Here is a 25,217-nt window from a genome sequence, read left to right as displayed (position 1 = left end):
ACTCTTTGAAAGTTAGCCTTATAAACCTCAATTCCAGCTGGATAATGCTATATTTATACAGAAAGTAGGCTGGCCTGATTAGAAAAAGATTTGAGTTATACCAGGGATGCTTAAATTACCTTAGATTAATCCTAAAATCTGATGATCCTTAAAAATAAACATTAGTCAATGTTTAAAATCTAAGTTTCACACAGAAAGCAAAACAAAAAGAGAAATTAAGTGATTGGCCTAAGGTCAAAAAACTGAACGTGAGGACATGTTGGAAGTCCCAGTGATTTTCTTTAGATCAGGCTACAAAACCAACCATTAATAACAAGTGCCTCACGGCATTCTGACCGAGAAAACAGGTGAGAGAATGGATCCTTCTCACGGGAAAGACTTGAAGGCTAAAGGAGAAGGGGACGACAGAGGATGAGATGATGGGATGGCATCACAGATGGCGTATGAATCTGAGCAAACTCTGGGAGACAGTGAAGGACAGAGGAGCCAGATGCAGTCCCATAGGGTCACAAAAAGTCTGACACAACTGAGCAACAACAAAGTTTCTACTTATTGATACTTTGGATATAAGTGAGCCAGGCTTTTTGGCCACTAGGTGGCAATCACGCTAGTAAGATAAAGCAAAGCCTCTGGACATGAAAGATGATCAGGAGACATAGAAGATATAAAAGGATCATGGACAAAAGTGAAATATAAGTATCTTTTACATTAAAAAAATAAAATGAATATAAAATATAAAAAAATAAAACAAGGATGACTTCACCCTTAACTATAAGTGAGCAGGTACTACAAACAAAACCACAGAAAACAAGTCAGAATTTATGTGGTTGACTGCATATCCAAACATTTTAATCCCCTATTTCACACTCTACTAGTTAGAACCTAGACCAGCGAACTCCTTGCTAAGTTCTGGTCTCAGATCTCATATCCTTTTATTATTCTATGACGATGATGGCGATGACGATGTTTAGCACATCCTTACAAAATCCTTGCTCAGCTCCCATGACACACTGTTTACTGGTTTTACTAATCAGCAAATTCACATAACTCTTGGCTTGCCATTCTTCTAATCACTCTTGCTTATAACTTCCCCTTCTTATCTTCTCAGATATGAACAAGGGGAAAGTGTCCACCCAAGTTCTTCCCTCTCTTGCTGCCTCCTAACAAGACAGGAACTTAGCATTCTAAGGATTTCGGAGCTAATCACTATGGGAAGTGGCAAAATAAGCACATAAAAGATAAACTAACACCACAGAGCATTTTCTTCCCTGTTTCCCTTGTCAGGGACTTGCTTTATGCAGAGAGTTCTGCCCTGGAATTTCGGCTTTGCAGAAGGATGGATCTTAATGCCTGGTGGATCTTAAGGGCTGTGACTTAATGCCTGTCGACCTCAGGTGACACCTACGTGTAACATGGGGCCCACTAACTCCTACTGACAACAGTGGTGCTGAGAGGAACGAGGAGGTGTTAGGGACCTAGAACCCTATGGGGGCAGCTTCCTCTCCTCTGGAAATACCACGGTTGCCCCTGCTGTCTGGTGAGAGTCTGGTCTACGTGCCTGACCAGCCGTGGTCTTGAGCAGAGGCAGGTGTGACCTAATGCTGCCGTGAGCGGAACAGGGAAGAACCGGGGACACAGGCAGGTGGGTGAGTGGACAGCAGACTCGGGAGGTGCTCTGGATGCAAAGCAGTGCTCAGGAAAAGGTGATAGGGGAAGGCTGATGCATGGGGACGGGGAAGGCTGATGCATGGGGACGGGGAAGGCTGATGCATGGAGACGAGGAAGGCCAGGGCCAGCTTTGGGAGGCCCAAGGCTGGAAAAACCTTATTCACACATATTAAGTGAAAGTGAAATTGAAAGTCGCTCAGTCGTATCCAACTCTTTGCATCCCCGTGGACTGTATAGTCCGTGGAATTCTCCAGGCCAGAACACTGGAGTGGGTAGCCTTTCCCTTCTCCAGGGGTTCTTCCCGACCCAGGGAGCGAACCGGGGTCTCCTGCATTGCAGGCGGATTTTTTACCAACTGAGCTATGAGGGAAGCCGTTAAGCTTATTATAAATGAATTCTCATGTCAAGGAATTAATTTGTTTCTCCTTTGGCACTACTTCTGAGAAGATTCAGACCTTGTCTGTTGCTTTAATTAATACTTTGTGGACATCATTCCTCTTAGATTTAAAGCTCAGGCAAAAAAGCAAACCAAAATCAACTTTAAAATATAACTGTAATGCAGATTATCATACAGTATCCCTATCTTATCCTCATCCCCAAACTCTCAAGAATTGAGTATCATTAAGAATACTACTAAGGTCCCTTAACCTCTAAAACGATACCTTACAGTCTTTTACAAATGGATAAATGTTAAAATTCTCTAAGTTTAGGAGAAACTGTCGTTGCTTCCTAACAAACCTCTCACCCTAGGCTACCAGGTGGCATCTATGGATGATGGATGGATGGCAAGATTCAAGGGGCCTGGCACCCTGGTGATAAGGAACACTGATTGCCTGGCACAAAGAGAAATAACCTTCTATCCTGGTTAAGCCACTGTCAATCAATTCATGCCAAATCTGTGAGCTTTCCCTTCATCAATATATTATCACAGCCAACTAAAGAAAGCATTAGATCACCAATGACAAGAAGGACAATTAAAAAAGAAATGAAAGCAACGCACCATTAGAATCAACCTCAGCTAATTTTAAATCAATTCACTGAGGAAATAGCAACAGAATATCTAATATTCTGCAAAGTGCCAGAAACACCAGGAGCTCCCTACATCAACACAGCTTACTCTAACAGAGGAGAGACAGTCACACCAACAACTACAGCAAGACACCTTTCTTTAAAGAGCAAACCACTTCATAAGGAAATGAGCAGAACTGAAAAGTTACGTGATTTACTTAAAATACTTGCACAGTACAATTCTGTACTGTGGAGAAGAATCATCGGTACGTAAGTCTTCCTTCTACAATGTTACATTAGGAACCATAATTCTAACACTGTATTATTAGCTTATTTTGGTTTCATCTGTCATCGTTAGCAATGCCATTTTTCAGCTAGATAACAAAACATTTTTCTTAACACATCCCATCTGACTCCTGTCTGTGATTTATAAGAGACATAAGTAAAAGAACCATCTGTGTGCACTCCAGAATGCGCCCTTGCACTGTGAGACCCCAGGAGGCCAAGTTTTGGGGTTGGGAGCTGGGGTTCCCCTCTGCCTACAGAAAAGGCACCATGGTTCTTCCAGAGTGGGAAAGACATAGAAAAAAACACTGATTAACTCTCTGGATGATTTAAAGAAAAAGTACAGAAAGTTTTACATTTCCCACTCTCCAAAGTTGGGCTGATTTTTTTTGCATAATTGAAAATAGCTATTTTGAAATGTGGTAAAGTTGAAGGTTCACTATGTTATAAATTACTGAGATTGTCCATAAATTTTCTGGCATAAACCAAGAAGCTATATGGACTATTTCAGTTTTTCTCCTTATGGGTAAGGAAAAAGAGAACCCAGAAAAAACTAATAAAGAACAAGTAACATTCTGCACTCCTGTATAATTCTTTTCCATACCGAGAAAAAACATTCACACTTCTAAGTGGCTCCAGGCTACTAACAAACACAGTAGAAAGGACAGTGCCGACCAGCCAGACGCCTGGCTACCCATCCCCGGGCAGGACTGCCTCAGCGAGCACAGAGCACCACCCCCGGCCTCACCGTGACCACAGCCTTGCACGGGCCTTTCAACGGCCGCAGCAGAAGACAGAACAGAGGAAAGACCACAGTTAGACTAGAGTTGCAAACAGAGTGATGACGCTGTGAAAGGCCTGCACTCAACATCCCGGCAAATTTGGAAAACAGCCGTGGCCACAGGCCTGGAAAAGGTCAGTTTTCTTCCAAACTCAAAGAAAGGCAATGCCAAAGAATGCTCAAACTACCACACAATTGCACTCATCTCACATGCTAGTAAAGTAATGCTCAAAATTCTCCAAGCCAGGCTTCAGCAATACGTGAACCATGAACTTCCACATGTTCAAGTTGGATTTAGAAAAGCCAGAGGAACCAGAGATAAAATTGCCAACATCCACTGGATCATTGAAAAAGCAAGAGAGTTCCAGAAAAACATCTGCTTTATTGACTCTGCCAAAGCCTTTGACTCTGTGGCTGTGGAAAATTCTTCAAGAGACCACCTGACCTGCCTCCTAAGAAATCTGTATGAAGGTCAAGAAACAACAGTTAGAACTGGACAGGGAACAACAGACTGCTTCCAAATCGGGAAAGGAGCATGTCAAGCCTGTATACTGTCACCCTGCTTATTTAACTTATATGCAGAGTACCATCATGAGAAATGCTAGACTGGATGAAGCACAAGCTGGAATCAAGATTGCCGGGAGAAATATCAATAACCTCAGACATGCAGATGACACCACCCTTATAGCAGAAAGTGAAGGAGAACTAAAAAGCCTCTTGATGAAAGTGAAAGAGGAGAGTGAAAAAGTTGGCTTAAAACTCAACATTCAGAAAACTAAGATCATGGCATCTGGTCCCATCACTTCATGGCAAATAGATGGGGAAACAATGGAAACAATGACAGAATTTATTTTGGGGGGCTCCAAATTCACGGCAGATGGTGATGGCAGCCATGAAATTAAAAGACGCTTGCTCCCTGGAAGAAAAGTTATGACCCACTTACAGAGCATATTAAAAAGCAGAGACATTACTTTGCCAACAAAGGGCCATCTAGTCAAAGCTATGGTTTTTCCAGTGGTCACGTATGGATGTGAGACTTGGACTATACAGAAAGCGGAGTGCTGAAGAACTGATGCTTTAAAACTGTGGTGCTGGAGAAGACTTTTGAGAGTCCCTTCGACTGCAAGGAGATCCAACTAGTCCATCCTAAAGGAAATCAGTCCTGAATATTCATTGGAAGGACTGATGCTGAAGCTGAAACTCTTAATACTTTGGCCACCTGATGCGAAGAACTGACTCATTTGAAAAAACCATGATGCTGGGAAAGACTGAAGGGGGGAGGAGAAGGGGATGACAGAGGATGAGATGGTTGGATGGTATCACTGACTGGATGGACAAAAGTTTTAGCAAGCTCCAGGAGTTGGTGATGGTCAAGGAAGCCTGGCATGCTGCAGTCCATGGGGTTCCAAACAGTTTGACACGACTGAGCAACTGAACTGTGAATAGACTAAAGCTACCCTCCAAGAACAAGGCAAAATAAAGGAAATGACAAGATGACAAAAGCAGAATTTCACCTCCAAAGACACATTAAAAAAGAAATTCTAAAAAATGTGCTTTAAGAAAAAGGGTCCTTTTATTAGAAGACAGGCTGAGCTACAAGACAGAGTCCAGCCAACACAGTGACACAAGCAGGCCGCAGGGCTCCTCCTGACACCCCACAGAGCTGGGGGCGGAAGGCAGCCACAGGTGGGGATGCGGCGCCAGGGCTGAGCAGGCACCGGGACGTCCAGTTGTGCCACTCACGCCCTGGCTCTCACCGGAAGCCCCCATCCCCACCGCCGCTGGAGCCCCCTCAGCAGCCACCTGGGGGCTTCAGGAAGCAGATCGAGACAGTCCAGCCCCCCAAAGTCACTGTCAGATACAGAACACAAAATGGCTGGCATGAAAAGCTTGAAGAAATAAACAGCACAATCCTTATCTGTCCTTATTTAATTTGTTAAGAGGCAGAACATATGGGACATGTGTATCCATAAACACACAACCACAAATATTTAGTACACTATGTTAATATATTAGGTTCAGAAGTCAAGTGATGAATTCCAACTAAAACAAGACAAACTGCTCGGGGTGCTAACTCATTTGTCACAACTGATACAAAAAAGGCACTGCAAGATAACTATCCCAGCTACTACCACAAGCTATCATCTCACACGGTTCTATCTGCTCAAGACTAGTTCCCCAAACATTCACTGCTACTTTTATTTTAAATGAGCATATCTCCCCTGTAAAACCTTGTTTCCAAAATGATGGCAGATTACATTTTCACAGTGTGACACAGCTTGGCTGACCTGCCATGTCAAGTCTTATGGACAGCCTTTCACTTCACTGCAGTAACATCCTCCAAACAGCACAAGAATTTCAGTAATAATATGGCAGGAAAAAGTGCTGGCAAAAAGCTGCACCATCGCTAATGAAAATAAAACTGGAAATAACAAATACCAAAAATTTTTGCTGAATTAATTATCAACAGACAATTTGCAGAACTTTCAGCTTCCCAAGACATAAGCCCCACTTTGTCCTTTATGCATTTTAAACAATCTAACAGTCTAATGCCCACTAATTTCACTACTGGAAAAACGTTCAGTTATCCTAAATACTCTGATACACGAGCAACAAATAACTCCCATATTTTAACTAAGCAAAAAAGAAAAACAAACTTAATAAACTGAGAGACTATAAATAATAATTCAGTATAAATTAGAAGTGAAACTCCATCCCAATATGGTTAAATCTACAGAGACAGAAAAGTTTATTATTTACGTGTTAACAAGCCAAAGACTTGTTAACAAGTCTTAAGACATTTATCAACAAATTTAATGTTCGCTAACCCAATTAATTATTAATGTCATCAAGAATTCAATAATAGATTTTTTTTTAAGTAAAGATAAACTAGTAAAATCTAAGTCTGAAAAACGACTCAGCTCTGAACATGCACGGGCAGACCTAACGCCACACTTACTCCAGCACTTCGTAGTTAGACTTCTTTTCCAGGGCGTTGCCGCGCATCTCCCAGTACGATCGCCTGAAGCAGAGAAGAGAGACACTCACAGATCTGCGTGGAGAGCGTCTGCGATGTTAAATGACTAAAAACTACTGCGCAGCTCAGTCACAAACATTCTGACAGTAAACTACCAGGAAACAATAGACTTGAGTCTCCACATTACTCGTCCTCCATTAGGCAGCAGCAATCAGCTAACACACTGAAGCAAAGGGTCCAAGTTCGCTTTCCAAGAGAAAACTGTAAAGGAGACCAGTGAGAGACGGCTTCCCCCCCTCTCCCCCCCGCCGCCCCTGGGATATATAATTAAGGTTGAAAACAAATGTTCATGAAGCTGCTGACACTTATACTTAATGATCTGTGGGTCTTACAGGAACTGTTATTTCATAACTTTATACAATATAAAAAACAGGGATCTCCTGGGAAAAGTATCACTGTTTTGAGTACACATAATCAAGTTTTAGCTAATTTAACCAACTCATCTTAAACTGGCAGCCTGGGGTAAATTTTAATTAAAATCATAGCTGACAAAGGTAGAAATATTCTTTTATTCAAAGTTTAAAATGGTGGCACAGAATACATGACAAATGCTAACAGAAATAAGAAATGCCTTCTCAGCTTCCCATTCCCCACAATGGTAGCCATTAGACGCAGGTGATGGTTCACGTTCAAGTTTAAAGCAGTAAAGCTGCACGTCTGAGTACTCAGTGTCCGCCTCAGCTAGTGGCTGGCACGGGGATCTCAGACACTTCCTTCATCACAAAAGGTTCTCCTGGGGAGCTCAGCCTTAGACTTGCTTACACACTTGTGCTCTTATCATTCCATTCTAACTATCATGAAATATCATCTTAAAAGATTCTAGAATTAGCAACTTAACCTAATTCAGAATATTCTTAAATTTTACCAAAGTTTTTATTCAGTATTTTATTGATAATCTTTACGAGGAAAAGGAAAATACCTAGAAATAAAGGAAAACATTGCTGAATAAAGACCTTGATGTCTAGTCATCTTCTTACCGTATTTCTAGACAACCCAACTTCAGTGCAATGTCCTGGTCCACTTGGTCAGCGATCTCTAACATATAATCGCTCTTCACCTACAACAGAAAGGAATGGGTACAACAGTGTCACTGTAAGAGTATGCTGCAGACCTAGTAAATGTGTGCGGGCATCGTCCCCACACTTCATACGCACTGTGTCCATAATGACCCCTGATGCTGGGTGTACAATGAGCAATGTCAGAGAACAGTGAGTCAGTCTTCTATTATGAAGAACTTTTATCACCCATGAGCACTTGAACGTCATCCGAATCACGGAACATCAAGCGGTTCTCTGTACCCTCGCATGCTGTTGAAGGTCCCTTTCCATGCAAACTTGTGTTCAATTTTCTGAACTCAGACGCAGCCCCAGCAGCATTTCTGGACCTCAACACAGGAGCAAGGAAATCTGACACTGTTTCAAAATCCACTGAATCCTGCAACTGACATGCTTCCACCTAACCATCAACTGTAACTCGTGAACCTGGTGCTTGAAGCGGGACATAAAGAGAAGGCTCTAACAGAAAGTGACAGCTGTCTTCCGAGCAATGACTATGAGGGACTGAGGTCAGTATCTGAGGGTGCTTATCAGTGTGAAAGTATTTTCAAAGATGAGACATGTAAAATCTCACAGACGAGCATCAGGAGACCAACATCTGCAACTGACTTTGATGGCAGAGAGCACTCATTTTGAACCTCAGTTAAGTGAAATGTTACTTCTCCCCTCACAAGGAACTCGTTCTTCTCGTTAGTAGGCCTATCTTACAAAAAACTGCACTCCATTATTAAATTATGAATATCACCAGTACAGAACTCAGTGTAAATCAGTCTTGTCTCGTTACACAAGTATTTCAGGATACCCTCCACTTTGCCTCTTGAGCCTCAATCCTAAAACATTCACCTCTGGCCCTTTCCAGAAAAAAAGAGTGCTGATCTCTGCTCTAGGAAAAATTCCAAAGATCCTCTTCCTCTACGACTGCTACCCAGCCTGTCAGTTCACCTGCTCAAAAGATTTCTACTCCCCAGTTAACTACTCCGTCCACTTCGTACTGACAGTTCATCATGATAAGTCCCCTTGAGAAGACCCCCAGCTCCCCAATCTCCCTTACCCCTTCACTTTAACTGCTTGGTAAAAACAGCAAACACTGAAGCCCACCGCCCTCTCCCTCTGCACACTTACTGCTGAGCAACTAGAGAAGCCCTGCTGTGTGTTTGGCTTTAAATTCATGATGAAAGACCTCAAATGGCACCAGAAACTGCCTGGAAGCTCTGCGATGCCTGCCCATGAAGCTTGGCAACACACAGATGCGTATTTTCTCCAGTCAACCTGCCACATCCCTTTCTTAAAGATAAAATGAAAGTCTTCTCTTTAAAGCTCCAGCACCTAGAACCTGAGGGGCGGCTGTGCTCACCTACTCACGCCTTCTCCCAGGACGGGAGCGAGGCCCGCTCAGCCAGCAGCAGGCAGCCACCTGGCTCTGATCTAAACACCATTTCTTCTGAAACCTCTGCTCTGTTTTCTGCCTTAGCACCCACACCTGGGTAGTCGAGAAATACTGACTGACTGAAGAGAGAACCCATGAATGAAAGAATAAAGTCATCAAACTGGGATGTGGATACCTCTGTGTGTGAATGCTATTTTCCATGAAAGAGTTACAAGCATTGATCATTTCTGTTCCTTATACATAGCAGGCACTTAATGATGCCTACTATGATTCAATGGAATGAATCAATGGAAATGAATTACTCAACATCTCACTAAAGTAAGTAAAAAGCTTTGATTCTAGAATCACTCTATTTACACTTCAGCTGGCTTCTTCTATACAGCAAAAAATAAGTCTGAATTCATAAAGAGTTTTATTACTGAACACAAAAAAATAAAGAGATAAAAACAGTATCTATGTGAGTTAGAGAGACACCACAGTTGTTCAGAGCGACGTGTTCACTGGGCTCTCAGTTTACGGTTTGGTGCAGACCTGGAAGCAACCACAGCAGAGCATCAACTGCACGCTGAAGAAAACACACGGTTACAAAACTGCCTTAAGATAAATTACTAGGACTTTCAAACGCTATTCAAAGGTGGGAAAGTGTAATCACATGTTTTATTCATTCATCAAAAGCACACTCATATTAGTTGGAAAAAAAACAGAGGGAAAATTACTTCAACCATCTTTATGGAAAACCCCTTTATGTACAAACATGACTTGAAACTTCTGAGAGTTGTTTTTCCTACAGCAATGACCTACTACTCTTGACTGAGAGCTGCGTGCCCACGGCCTGAGGTCCGTTTGAGTCTGTGTTCTCTGCAAGGCGTGCTGATCCACGTGGAATGAGCCATCTCAGAAGAGCCTCCCCCTTCCCCAGCTCCAGAGGGTGTGTTCTCTGAACCACTGTGCACATCACGACCTGATGCTGTGTGCTCGTGAAATTTTCTGCAAGACGTAGGGTTTTTAACACTCAGTGCTCATTTCTTTACAAAGCATTTCTTGACTAACTTTCATCTCCTACTAACTACCGGCAGAATTCATTGCTTTCTTTTGTGAAATAAGTGCAATTCATTGAAGATTTACATGTGTGTGATATATACTTGCTTCGAGTAAAGATACTCATTGCCACGTCAGATAGACTTACGTATGACTCTCATTTAATCTTCAGAGCACCACTGTGAGCAGGACAGTACTATAATTCCCAATTTAGAGCCTTAGAAAGGGCCTAAGAAGACTGACGGTGACAGCAGAGGTACTGTGTTATATTCAGGGGCTAGGTAGTACGCTGTTTTAGATTCATTATTTGTAGTCTGTACAATGACTCTTTCTTAAGACAGGCTTTGGTCCTATTTTATACATGAAGACCAGAAAACTTAATTACTCAAAATTAATGTACTCAAGGTCACACAGCAAGCATTAAAGTTAAAACTCAAAACCCATCCACTGACCCTCACTACTCAAGCTGCAGTGTGTACCTACACCTCCTTGTGAACTCTGAGAAAGTGCAGACATTCTCCACCAGAAGGAAGATTAATGACCAGTGAGGACCACAGCGCATCGCCCCGGTAGCCCAGAGTCTAACACAATGGCTTCACACGATCTCCTACTCCATCTTACCCCTTGCTTTCCATCGTGTTCTCCTCTTATACCACGGATTACTACTGTTTACGAACTCCAAATCCAGCAAATTTGCAAGTTTTTTCCAAGCAAAGACCTTTCAAAGTTGTTTACTGTATTAAATTGTTTCCATGTTGATGTCAATTTCCTACTTAAAAAACAGGATGTATCTGGACTTCCTTCTGTGGGCAAGTATTATATTTACATTCATGAGCTTTTTCATCTTATTAAGCACAGGTTTTACTATAAAAACCTCTCACATTACTAATAAAAAATTCTAATCCTATGCTATGCTAAGTCACTTCAGTCATGTCCGCCTCTGTGCAACCCCATGGACGGCAGCCCACCAGGCTCCCCCGTCCCTGGGATTCTCCAGGCAAGAACACTGGAGTGGGTTGCCATTTCCTTCTCCAATGCATGAAAGTGAAAAGTGAAAGTGAAGTCGCTCAGTCGTGTCCGACTCTTAGCGACCCCATGGATTGCAGCCTACCAGGCTCCTCCGTCCATGGGATTTTCCAGGCAAGAGTACTGGAGTGGGGTGCCATTGCCTTCTCCATCTAATCCTAAATTACTCCATGATTTATTTCATGCGCCACATCAATGCTTTGGCTACCTCATGAGATTTTTTTTGGTCTTATTTTGGTCTCTTCTGAATGCTTTGTCAGCTACATGAATTTATCACACAGACCTGAAAGTCCTCAGTGGCGTGTGTAAAGAAGATGGGGCCGAGGGCAGACCAACGTGCAGAGAACCATCACTGCCTGCTGCACATCACCATTCATAGGCTACGCCACCTGAGAGATCCCAGGTCGTCAGCCAAGTTGGCTCGACCGTCAAGCACTCCTCCCTGTGTTCTTCCAGTTCGAAGGGTGGAGAGTCTACGTACAAAGGAACTCAAAGGCAGTTCTCAACTAAAACAAATTCTTTGATCTTTCTCTTCAATACATAAGCTTAAAAAATATATAAAGAATTATGCTATCTTATAAGTCAAATGCTTTTTCAACAACTTACTAAGTCATTTCACATAGCATTTATTAATAATAGGTAGTCGTTTAAAGGCAAGCTAAAAATACCAGCAGGGAAGAGTGACTGATCGAATAATCATTTCTGCTTCCTATTTGTAAAGTCTTATATAGAGAAGATACACAAAAAAATATGGGTTGAATAGTATTGGGTTGGCCAAAAAAGTGCTTGAGTTTTAAACTAAAACTAAAAGACACATTTTCATTCTCACCAAGAACTTCATTGAACAGCATATTCACCCTTTTATTTCACAAACTTGTGCCGTTTTTCAAGCACCTTCATAATTCCATCTTCCCAAAACTTTTTACCTTTTTGTGCAAAGAACTGTTCCAGGTGCCTTTTACAGTCTTTCAGGGAATTAAAATTTTTTCCAATAAGGGAATTTTGTAAAGACTGAAATAAATGGAAATCAATGGAAATGCAATGTCTGGTGAATACGGCAGATGAATGAGAACTTCCAGCCAAGTTGTAACAGTTTTTGCCTGGTCATTAAGAAACACGCAGTCTTGTGTTACCCTGATGGAAGATTATGCATTTTCTGTTGACTAATTCTGGTTGCTTTTTGTCCAATGCTGCTTTCAGTTGGTCTAACTAGGAGTAGTACTTGTTGGAATTAATTATTTGGTTTTCTAGAAGAAGCCCATAATAGAAGACTCCCTTCTAATTCCACCATATATAAAACATCACCTTCTTTAGATGAAGACTGGCCTTTAGTGTGGTTGATGATGTTTCACTGCGCATGCCCCATGATCTTGTCCATTCCACATCATTGTACAGTGTCTACTTTTCATCACCCATCACAATTTGTTTTAAAAATGGAACACTTTCATTACACAGAGAGAACTGCACGTGGAAATACGGTCAAGGAGGTTACTTTTGCTTAATTTATGTGGAACCCGAACGAACCCGAACACAAAGTGATGAACGTAACTGAGCTGGTACAACTGACTTTAAATGCTTGATTTGGATATTTTGAGTATGCTAGCTAACTCCCATGTGGTATAACATTGATTGCTCTCAAATAATGTCTTGATTTAATCACCATCAACTTCAACTGGTCTACTCGACCGTGGAGCACTGTCCAGCGAGAAACCTCTAGCAAGAAACTTCACAAGCCACTTGTGACACGTTCAATCAGCCACAGCATCTTCTCCAGACACTGAACAAATTTTTTTCTGCACTTCAGTTGCATTTTTACCTTTCTTGAAATAATAAAGCATAACATGCTGAAAATGTTGTTTTTTTCTTCTATATTCAATATTAAAATGGGTACACAAAAATTCACCAATTTGGTTATCTTTTTTTAAATGCATGCTGATATGATAGCTGTCACATATAACATAACAAAACTTTTTTGCATGAAGTTAAACACTACTAAGTGCTACTAGAGCCATCTTATGGAAAAAACCAAATGAACCTTTTGGCCAACCCAATATAAGCATGACAGAGTTTACCTAACGACAACGATAAAACTTTGTTAATCACCAAAAACAGGAGTGGAAAAACAGGGAAAAAATGTACGTTATTAAATCTACTTAAAGACGTACAGAAAATACATCTTCTAATGAGTCAGACTTAGACTTCTATTTAATTTTAACTTCTTTCTGGAACAGGACAGCTGATAATTGCCACATTGAACATTTCACGTTTTGAAATAAAATTTCCCACTTGCAGCTGCCATTTCAAAATGTTTTAACTGACAGAAAGCTTTACAGCCAAGAAAGTACAGTTAACAAAATCATTTCTGATAATTATCTGAATAAAAATGTGTAAAAACTAAAAATTGGAGTAAAAATATCAGAAAGGTTGATCAACAAAACAAGTGTGTCTTGGCCCCTCACACCTTTCTGCAGTTTAGGTTCTAAACCATAAAATTACCATAAAGCTTCCCACTGCAACTCTTCTTGCCAAATAAGCCACGAGTTCTGTTACCTTTAATGTTTTCTAAGAGCCACTAAATGGATACACTCATTTTAAATCTTAACATACTTGTAGGAAGAAACAGTGACAACAGACGCAGGCATCTCAGAAGCTCAAAGTGTCAGCGGTGCCAAATGGGTCCGACATGACATCAGCATTGTTGATGCAAACCTAGTTAATATAACAACTTCTTGACCGAACAGGGACATGGCCCTTCAAACTAATGGCCACCACAATTTGCAAAAGGTTGCCAGTCAAATACACTTTTAACAAGTCAGAGAGATAAAGAAGAATAAAATGTTATGTGGCAAAGGAAAAACTGAAATTCAAGGCAAAACATACTTTCGTGCTTTATAATAAGTCATCAGCTTTGGCATCAAAAAATTGTTTGTTTAGGAATAAACAATAAAAAAATCAGAGAATCTCTGGCGGGGTTCGGCATCCACACTTCCAGCGCAGGGGCATGAGCTTGACCCCTGGTCGGGCAACTAAGATCCCATATGCCATGCCATGCAGCCAAGAAAACTTATTTTTTCAGACTCCTGCTCTACAGTGAACAGGGTTATAACAAGATTCTAGTTTATTTTTAGAGTGTGCTGATTAATATCTTTCAGAATGTTCTAAAATGGGTCAAAGCACACAGTGGCTCATTTGTGATATGTCTCACTTGTAGTCACGTTTAGGACATCTTTAAATGTAACCGTGTGCATCCACAGACTGATCTCCCACCAGGAAAGCGGCACTCTACGTCCACTGACACGTCGCTTTCCTCACGACTCCACCCAAAATAAGGGGCGTGATGAGCAGGGGCTTGGGCAAGGCTTCAAAACAGGAATAATAAAATTACAGTAGTTTATTATAAGCTTTCTTTCTCTTTCATGGGATGGAACTGATACAGAGAAAATCTTAACATAATTCTTTTCTTTCTATTCTGATAAAAGAGCCAAAATAATAATAAATGATAAAGAAAAACCAGACCACCTGACCTGCCTCTTGAGAAACCTGTATGCAGGTCAGGAAGCAATCGTTAGAACTGGACATGGAACAACAGACTAGTTCCAAATCAGGAAAGGAGTTCGTCAAGCCTGTATATTGTCACCCTGCTTATTTAACTTATATGCAGAGTACATCATGAGAAACGCTGGGCTGGATGAAGCACAAGCTGGAATCAAGATTGCCAGGAGAAATATCAATAACCTGAGATATCCAGATGACACCACCCTTATGGCACAAAGTGAAGAAGAACTAAAAAGCCTCTTGATGAAAGTGAAAGAGGAGAGTGAAAAAGTTAGCTTAAAGCTCAGCTTTCAGAAAACTAAGATCATGGCATCTGGTCCCATCACTTCATGGTAAATAGATAGGGAAACAGTGGAAACAGTGACAGACTTTATTTTGGGGGGCTCCAAAATCACTGCAGATGATGACTGCAGCCATGAAATTAAGAGATGCTTGCTCCTTGGAAGAAAAGCCATGACCAAACTAGACAGCATATTAAAAAGCAGAGACATTACTTTGCAAACAAAGGGCCATCTAGTCAAGGCTATGGTTTTTCCAATGGTCATGCATGGATGTGAGAGTTGGACTATAAAGAAAGCGGAATGCCAAAGCACTGATGCTTTTGAACTCTGGTGTTGGAGAAGACTCTTGAGAGTCCCTTGGACAGTAAAGAGATCCAACCAATCCACCCTATAGGAGATCAGTCCTAAATACTCACTGGAAGGACTGATGTTGAAGCTGAAACACCAATAATTTGGCCAGCTGATGTGAAGAACTGACTCATTTGAAAAGACCCTGATGCTGGGAAAGATTGAAGGTGGGAGGAGAAGGGGATGACAGAGGATGAGATGGTTGGATGGCATCACCGACTCAATGGACATGAGTCTGAGTAAGCTCTGGGATGGACAGAGAGGGCTGGTGTGCTGCAGTCCATGGGGTCAGAAAGAGTCAGGCATGACTGAGCGAATGAACTGAACTGAAATAAACTGAATTCTTTTAAAACACAATAACAAAAAACACTCAGAAGTGTTCACTATTTCCCAGTGTAGACCCTAAAGATTCCCACACGTGAAGTTCAACAAAATACCAGGTTCATAAAACACATGCAAGAAAACACGCCAACTGTGAATAAGAGTCAGCACAGCTCACACAACAGTCCCAATTTCCTGTTTGTTACTGACATGTGCCCATGAGCACCCTTGCACATACGCACACAGGTGCATCTTATTTCTTTAGAATGAATCCTCCGAAGTGGAATTATTAGTTCCAATCTTATGAAACTGCCAGTATGCAACTTAACTTACAAAACTGTCAATGTCAATGGTGTCACATACAAATCTGAATCTATTTAAAGCTCTTGGTATTCTTGCCAATTCATTAGTTCCGACAAATCATAGCGTTTTTCTTTTTTCTTCCATCTTGGTAATTTCAGCACATCTACCTAGCCCCACGTAGCATCAGTTAAGCCTGATCCACGGGCCGAAATGAGCAGTAACACCGGCCATCAACACAGGAAAGGGGCATTAGCTTCTATTTTCCTGTAAATCACAGGTACTTGGTAGGACATTATAAAAGCATACATGAAACAAAAGAATTCTCAGGATCTTCCCGACCCAGGGACTGAACTCAGGTCTCCTGCATTGCAGGCAGATTCTTTACCATCTGAGCCACCTGGGACTAGACTAATTATTAGGATGAAAGTGAAAGTCGCTCAGTCATGTCCAACTCTTTGTGATCCCATGGACTATACAGTCCATGGAATTCTCCAGGGCAGAATACCGGAGTGGGTAGCCGTTCCCTTCTCCAGGGGATCTTCCCAACCCAGGGATCGAAACCAGGCCTCCAGCACTGCAGGAGGATTCTTTACCAACTGAGCTATCCTGTGGCTCAGTTGGTAAAGAATCCGCCTGCAATGCGGGAGACCCCAATTCAACACCTGGGTCAGGAAGATTGGCTGGAGAAGGCATACACTACCCACTCCAGTGTTCTTGGGCTTCCCTGTGGCTCAGCTGGTAAAGAACCTGCCCACAATGCAGAAGACCTGGGTTCAATCCCTGGGTTAGGAAGATCCCCTGGAGAAGAGAAAGGCCACCCACACTCCAGTATTCTGGCCTGGAGAATTCCACAGGCTGCATAGTCCATGGGGTCGCAAAGAGTTGGACACGACTGAGCGACTTCACTTCACCTCAGGCTGAAGAGAAACTCTAGGAATGGATGAAAGCAGAGGGGGGTGGCGGGGCAGGAAGGTGTGCATGCGGAGCATACGGGCAGGACGAGGTGTGTCCCATCCCACAGCAAGTTGCGCACACTCAGATCGGGACTCGTGCGTGATGTGCTGAGTCCTCAAAGCTGGGTCCTGTCTACAGACCGGAACTCCAGGGTGGCAGACAGTAGGGTCTCATTTCATCAACATAAAGACTCTCTTCAGGAGGTGTCATATACCCCGTGAAGAAACTCATGGAGGCACCTGGCATCATGGAGCTGTGACATGTATGACCGGCACGGCACACCTCCAAGACGCCTCACACCCCTCGGGCTTTACAGGGACCACTCACCTGAGTCACAGAGACTGCACTGAGACACGTCCCATCAGTAAGGGAAAATCTGGGATAGGCCGGCGCGGGTGCTAGCTTTTAATCATATACACAGAAGCAAAGGCTTCTGAAAGGAAAAACTAGGACAACCTAGTAACATTGTGAAAGGAACAAAAACATTGCTGACTTTCAGGTTAGCCTAGAAATTATAAAAAGGAATAACTGAGAGCTATTTAGGCCCATCTCAGGCATCCTGGAATCAATATCACTGAAGTAGTCACAGATGCCTTCAGTGGGTGGATTAATTTTTCAAAGAAATTACACCAGTGATTCAAATCATCTACAAGAGAGAAGAACAGAAGTATGTCGCCTATCTAAACCCATCAGCCTCTTCCTTCTTACTTTCCTGCTCCAGTTTGTTCAGTCTCTGAGTCCATCAAATCCACCCACTAAATCTGCTTACTACCACACCGTTCTACCTCCCAACTTTCTAACTTCTTGCCTAAATAGCTAAAGAGCCCCCAACCTGCTTGCAGCCTTTTTAAGATCCAATCCACCCCGAGTACTGCCACCATATTGGGGTGGGCTTATTTAAAAAAAAAAAAATTCCGATCAAGACATTCCTTACTTAAATTCTATAAATACTCCCAACAATCTGCAGGAGAGAACCTAAAACCTCTCCTTACACGGTGTGGTCCCGGCTCTCTCGCCCATTTCCTTTCAAACCACTTTAGCACAGATTTCAATGTACTGTGTTTTATAAAGCTCATCTCTTCCTCAGCTACAAAGTTCCTTAGACGACATCTGGCAAGGGAGCCGCCTGGACTCGACACCTCCCCTGTGCCAGCACCCCCTCCAAGGGACATCACGTCACTTGGGCTTCCCAACAGCATAGGACCAAACACAAAGCAACTGCTTTCAGGAAGCCCACTAGACGGAGAATTCAGAGTTTACGCCACGCGTATTTACTGCCTAACTAAAACCTTACAGGGAATTCAGAATTTACGCCACGTGTATGTATTCTACCCTTATGGGCAGTAAGAAAGCTACTTTTAGTTTAAAAAGTCACTTCTGGTTTTACACAAACTGCTACTGAAATTATAATGGGGACAGCTGGCTCTGGATAAACATCTGACAAGTTTCTTGATATTCAGGCACCATAATTATACTTGAATTAAAGACAGAGCAAAGGTTGTATCACTTAGGACTTACTGTTTCTACTTAAAATAAGTCTTAAGATTTGCCCAAGTATACAAAAATTCACAAAGTAACAAAACTCCTAATTTCTTATGAGGTATAAGAATCTCACTGCCATACAGTGACAAATTTATATTCTCCCAAATGTTAGGTTTAATCTAGTTCTAAAACAAAACCACGAAATACACAGGATTCAAAGAAACAAAGGAAAAAAATGTATTAAAGCACTCTTCTATACCTGTTGATAGAAGAAATTCAAAGTTGGCTTGTCTTCAGTAAACTGGTTTAGAAATCCTTTTGGCAAATAACGAATTCTCAATTCATATCTAAAAAATAATTAACAAAGGAAAACAATTAGAAATAGGTCATTTCTTTTTCACAGTCCAAACAATATTGAGTATGGCACTGCCAATTACTGAAATATTACTCTAAAAATAAGTTTAAATATAACCTGTAAATGTTTCCTTTTGCTGCAAAAAATAAAAAAATAAAATGTGCATGTGAGCGTGCTACAGCCCGAGGTTCCCGCAGGAGACAGAACCTGACGAGATACCCAGAGGGCGCCCGAAGTCCCTCCAGCCCCACCACCCGGGGGCAGCACCATGCTCTGCGCCTGAAGGCGAGCTCTCCCTGCCTGGAGTCACACAGGATGTGTCTGCTCCCTTCAGGAGACTGCTCCGTCTCCTGCTCACGGCAGCACGCCAGCCCTGCACTGTGCAGCACACCCCAGTGACTCATCCACGCTACCCTGAAGGCTGCTGAGCACTTTCCACCTCGGGGCTATGAGGAATAATGCTATGAACACTTTTTATAGTCCTCTAAAAAAGCAATTTTGCTCACGAAGCCAAACCTCGAGAATGACCAAAAGAAATTTCACCAGAGCGCTGTCTCTGTACCTCATTCTGTATGTACGTGTGTGTCCACCCGTATGCACTCTCGCAGGCACGTACGCATCTCTGCTGGGGGTACACCAGCAACACATCACTGGACCACAACACACATGCTGTGCAGAGCAGACACGACGGAAAACAAGCTGCAGGGCTGTAGCAGTGCGCTCCACTTCCACGCGCGGGAGCCGCACAGGCGCTCAGGTTCCACACCCCTCACCTCTCCCCGCATGTCCAGTCTTTCCGTGTTAGTCGCCCTGACGTTCACTGCAAGAGCGCACCCTGGTTTCAGTCAGTAATAACAAGAACGGGCATGTCTCTGGCAGCCGGCCATTTTGGTTATCTTCTTTAGTGAAGTGTCTGTTAGGCCTTTTGTCCTTTGTTCCTGCCAAGCTGTCTGTCTGCCCCCACCCCACTGATTGGTAGGTATTCTTTACAAATTTTGGATGTGAGGCCTTTGTTAGACTTAGTGAAGATACATCTTCTCCCGCTCTATAGCTTGCCTTTCACTATTTTAACGATAATTTAAAAACCTATTTTTTCAATCTTCTAATTTTAATGGTATCTTTTGTTTTTATGCAGTCCTATTTATCTTTTTCTTTTCAGTAAATTCTTTTAGTGTTTTGTTTATAAAATATCTGCTTACACAAAAGTTAGAGATTTTTTTTCTAAAAATTTCATAAATTGATCTTTTAAAATTGTATTAAGCTCATGAGGAAAAGAACACAAAGGAATCGATACAATTCTTTTGGTTCAGTTAAGGGTGGTTCAATGCAAGGTACACATACACAAGTTTTGCTGAGATTTTCAAGGGTCTATCTTATTAAAATATACAACTGTCAAACAATAAAGTTCCATTGTACTTTGAATCTCAGGAGTTCAATAACTTTCTGCAGGCATTCTCATTGGACAACTGTTGACAGAAGCAGAATAATTTCATTTTGAGTTTAGGACTTAGCATGCACCTTATAGGCACCGTTTCTCTTAATCGACATAATAATCAGAGAACAAGAGCGTAATTATTCATATTCAGCAGAGTAGGAGGATGACACTCAGCAAGAATAAGCAGTACGCAGCCAGTTTCCAGGCTGGAAGCTCCAGGATCAACAGTCTGCAGGAGGCTTTGGTATTAACATTGCCCCAGTTTAATGATTAAAGAAAAAAAAAAACAAAAAAAAACTGGCAGCCTGGCTACACGTCCAGGCTTTTAACATCATCCCGACGACGATGATGATGATAACAAATAACGTTCAGGGACTACTCGGGATGTCACAGAAGTCATGACAAGCATTTTAACCAGATGACCTCTTCTCATCAGCAATAACCCCCAGGAGAAGCAGAAAGAAAGCTCTGCATCAAGACCACCTGCACCTGGGTTCTGGTTCCACTCCTTGTTCGCTGTCTGCCATCACTTCTCTGCGCCTCAATTTCCTCACCCGACTCTGTGCAACCCCATGGACTATACACAGCCCATGGAATTCTCCAGGCCACTGGAGTGGGCAACCGTTCCCTTCTCTGGTGGATCTGCCCGACCCAGGGATTGAACTGGGGTCTCCTGCACTGCAAGTGGATGGATTCTTTACCAACTGAGCCGACAGGGAAGCCCTCGTCAGGATGCTGGGAGAAGTGAAAGGGCTGTCACTGCACACATCACAGCCGTCTCAACGGCTGATCCACCGTATTAGCCATTACTCAACAAATAATTCGGCACCAGTCATCTACAGACGCAATTCCAGAGTCTGGGAAGACACTGGTGAATAAAACAGGCAGGAAGTACCAGCCTTCAGAAAATTTCTATTTTTGTGGTGGCAGCCAGACAGCAGATACATTAAGTATCTCTGAGGTGGTAATGTGATAAAGACAAAAGCGAGGTAAGGGGAGTAAAAGATGATGAAGCAACATTCTGTAAAGGCAGCCAGGGAAGCAGGCTGACTCAGGACACCTGAACACAGATCTAAAGGAAGACAGGAAGGAATCAGGGCAGTAAGGGCAGGAAGAAAACAAGTAAATGCCCCGCGGCCAGAGGCTGCCTGGAGGAATGCAGCCGCAGCCCCTGTGAGTAAAAGGGCTGCAGGGAGGGGGGAACAGAGGCGGGCAGGCCACACAGGACCCTGCTCGTCACAAACCGGGGCTCATCCTGGTGGGAAAGGGGGCCCAGGGGCACTGTGGCCAGAGCAGTAACAGCAGAGACCTGGTGCCCAGCCAGGCGGGGCTGTGAAGAGCAGACAACAGGGCCACAAGGAGGCCGGGAAGGGACCAGTAATAGTGACCAGGTGTCCAGTTCACCCCATCTTCCTAGATGGGGGAGAACAGACTTTGAGGACATCCGGTAATAGTCAAGGTCCCACAGCTGTTAACAGGCAGCCCTGGGATTCCACTTCAGCAGAAACACGCCTGAAGGCCCAGAGGCAGCGTGAACCTAAGAGAAGACACCTATGCTTAGAACACAGAGGAGTGTACGTGGGTTGGGTCTTGCTTGTGGGGTTGGGCAAGGTCTCTAGATTGTGATGGGGTTTCGGGTTCCCTGCTTCAACCCACTACAATCTAGCATTTCCTCCCTCACAGCCCTACTGGAACTCCGCTCAAGTCTGAGTTCAATTCCAGTCCAGTCACCTCACCCCAGTCCTTAAACCCCATACCTGGCGCCCACTGCGTCCCGGCCCAGCCGCGCCGGCATCCTCTCTCCTTTCTCCTCCAGGAAACTCTCCATTTTCCTCATAGTGAAACTTCCACTACTATTCTAAGAGCCTGGCTGTGTCCTGATAAACATTTCCACGTCCCTGCTCTAGGCCACTCCATGATTTCTGAACAGCGGCTAACTACAACATGCCCCAGATAAGACTATCCTTTGGCTTCTGCTTCTAAGTAATTGTTATTGTTCAGTCACTGAAATCGTGTCTGATCCTTTGCGGCCCCATGAACTGTAGCTCGCCAGGCTTCCCTGTCCTTCACTATCTCCCGTAGTTTGCTCAAACTCAAGTTCATTGACTCGGTGACGCCATCCAACCATCTCATCCTCTGTCGCCTAAGTTAATACATTACCATTGACGCTGCCAACACCTAACTTCTTCAGTCTTATCTCCAACTGTGAGCACCAAGATACCCACAAGTTCCCCAAGATACCCATTAGTTCACTAATGAACTAATGATGGGGAAGAGTAGGAAATGTTTTTGAAAGTTGAGTTGGATGAATATTCAGATAACCCTAATACTGAGAAGGCTCAGCTAGTCAGACTGTGTGTAGTGAAATAAACAAAAGTACAATTTCAGGAAACTACACAGATGACCCTTGGAAACAGTGGGGTGTGGACAGCTCTTCTTACACAAACTTTCAATTTTAAAAGCCTAGAAGGGAGGATAGAAATAGAAATTCACCATTTGGCAAAAATTACACTAATAATACTGCAAAAAAGAATCAATGATGTTGAGTGGGCGAAAATACAATGAGAAACTGCAGAGTCTCTGTATTTCCTCAGAAGATATTACTTAATTACAAAGAGGGGGGAAAACAACCTTCTAGCAGAGAAACCTGGCCACCACCTTAAATCAAATGATCCAAGTTAAAGCCACCAGTAAAATGAATCTTATCATCATCAAAGACTCACTGATAAAATGCTAAGTGAAAACAACAGCTTGACTGTGGTGCTCTTCCCCAAATGCTTAAGCTCAATATAATCATGGGAACAAACCCAAACTGAAGAACACAGCACAACCACCAGCCAATGCACTTCAAAAGGGCCAAGGTCACGACAGACAGAGGCAGCCTGAGGACCTGCCGCAGATGGGAGAAGAGCCAAGGCGACGGGACACGCAGGTGCACGATGCTCTGATGGGATCCCAGGCTGGAAGACGGGCACCCTGGACCCTGTGACGTCTGTGGGTCAGTTAGTACTACGGCAGCAATGTTAAGGTCCTGGTTTCAATAACTGAACTGTACTTAACTAAGGTTTTAACATTTAGGGGAGGAGGGCTGAAGGGTACACAGGATTTCTGTGTACTGTTTTTGCAACTTTTTGATAACACGTTGAGAATATAAATAAATTCTCACAAACTTTAAGACAGATTGTCCTGTAGATGTGTTAACAAAATACCCACCAGAGCCAGTTTTAAACCAGCCTGGTCAACGAACATCAGCTTTTTGTAGCCACAGACCAGCCAGAAATCTGTTCATTTTTGTGCTTTGGTGCAGAAGTATCCAGTAAACGTTTAATTAATCAATCAGCAAATTTGGAAGTCCATCCTGTTTTTTTAAAAGATGTCACTTCCAAACTTGTCAGAATGTTCCTCTATTTACTGTCTTACTGATTTAAATATTCTAAAGAACTCTTGTTGAGTTCAGTGTCATAATGAAAGACTAGCCTTTCAAATTAAGGTATATGCACAGATAATGTCATTTCAAGATAAAACAGGAAACTATCAAAATACAATCTAAAACTTCCTCAGCTATCATTAGTCATTTTCTTTTGTCATCTATGAAAAAAAGATACCTTTCATCTAAATAAAAGACTTTTTTTCCTCCTCTTGCAAAAGGTCTGAAAAAAGAATCATGTCTGCAGATCGAGGAGCTGTTCATCGGCCGTGAACAGGAGAATGTGAACCACATCTGATAACAAAGAAAAGGACTTTCTTTTTCACTCACTCTGCAGAAGCCCCACAGTTCTCTCTCAAAAGCCAACAGAGCCTCCTCTCAGGCCTGGCTCTCAAAGCCCTGAATCCCACACCAAAAGGACCAGGCCCTTTATATCTGATTAACCTGCTCAGAAGTCCGACCACTCGGTGTAAATGCTTTCAGAACACCAAAATTTAGCTAGCTAGAATTCCATTATCTAGGTACGAAACTTTAAAGTTTAAATCTGTTTGGGGTAAAGCTCTCAAAACTGCATGGCACTTTTGGCTACACGACAAACTAGGAAGGGCATTGTATTCGAACTTCTCTGGCTGACTCCAGAGCCTGGCAACCACCACCCACTCAGCCGGCATCTCCCAGGACCCTGGGCACAGGCGAGCAGACTGTGAAGGAAGCAGGCTGCGTGCAGCACAGGGGCTGTGGGCTCTGCCACAGACCCAGGCTCCACACAGGCTCCTGAGGGCGCTCACGAGGCTGGAGGCTGGCGCGGTCCCCGCAGAAGCCCTGGACTAACCATCTCCTCCTGACCCTGTATCGACATGCCCCATATTGTCTCACCCACCTCATGTTTTCCCAACAACATTCTTTTATGTTTATTTTGCTTTTTACTTGTGTATGATGCTGTATGTCATCCTCTGGGGCTTACTTTTTGTTTTTTTAACTGAAGTAAAATTCACATAAAAAGCAACCATTTCAGGGAATTCCCTGGTGGCCCAGTGGTTAGGACTCGGGCCTTTCACTGCCAGGGTCCAGGTTCAATCCCTGGTCGGGGAAATAAGCTCTCACAAGCCACATGGCATCCCTAACTTCCCCCAAAGCAGCCACTTTAAAGTGTGCAATTCAACAGTATTTAGTTGCACCCACAACGCTGCCCCGGGACCGCCTTCTGTCACACACCGTCACCTGGCTAAGTTTCGTCCAGAGTTCCAGGTTGCGATGCTTTCCTCGTTCTGACTAGCGCAACACTCCACTGTGAATATTCTGTCACTGGCTATTCCATGAACGTCCTCGGGTCTCCAGCCTAGTATAGAAACGCAAGTCTCTCAAGGACAGAACCTGAAGTGGAACAGCAGGACCGAGGCCATGTCATGCGGAGGCTAAGCTGCAGGCAAGATCCTGAATTGGAAAGAGCGCAGCCACACGCAGCCCTGAG

General features: G+C 43.1%; 1 protein-coding gene across 29 annotated transcripts in view; it reads right to left on the bottom strand.

Moving 5' to 3' along the window:
• The window catches only part of PTK2 (protein tyrosine kinase 2), a 192,975-nt gene that overhangs the window by 86,109 nt on the left and 81,649 nt on the right, over nt 1-25,217 (bottom strand). For all 29 annotated transcript variants that reach the window (XM_027560747.1, XM_027560756.1, XM_027560745.1 and 26 more), the window contains 3 exons: nt 18,789-18,876; nt 7,757-7,836; nt 6,702-6,764 (listed from right to left, as the gene is read on the bottom strand). In XM_027560747.1, coding sequence (XP_027416548.1) covers nt 6,702-6,764; nt 7,757-7,836; nt 18,789-18,876 — 231 coding nt within the window. The remainder of the gene's footprint in view (nt 1-6,701; nt 6,765-7,756; nt 7,837-18,788; nt 18,877-25,217) is intronic.

Source organism: Bos indicus x Bos taurus, chromosome 14, assembly GCF_003369695.1.
Source record: "Bos indicus x Bos taurus breed Angus x Brahman F1 hybrid chromosome 14, Bos_hybrid_MaternalHap_v2.0, whole genome shotgun sequence".
Taxonomy (NCBI): Eukaryota; Metazoa; Chordata; class Mammalia; order Artiodactyla; family Bovidae; genus Bos; species Bos indicus x Bos taurus.
This window is presented reverse-complemented; position numbering and strand designations above follow the sequence as displayed.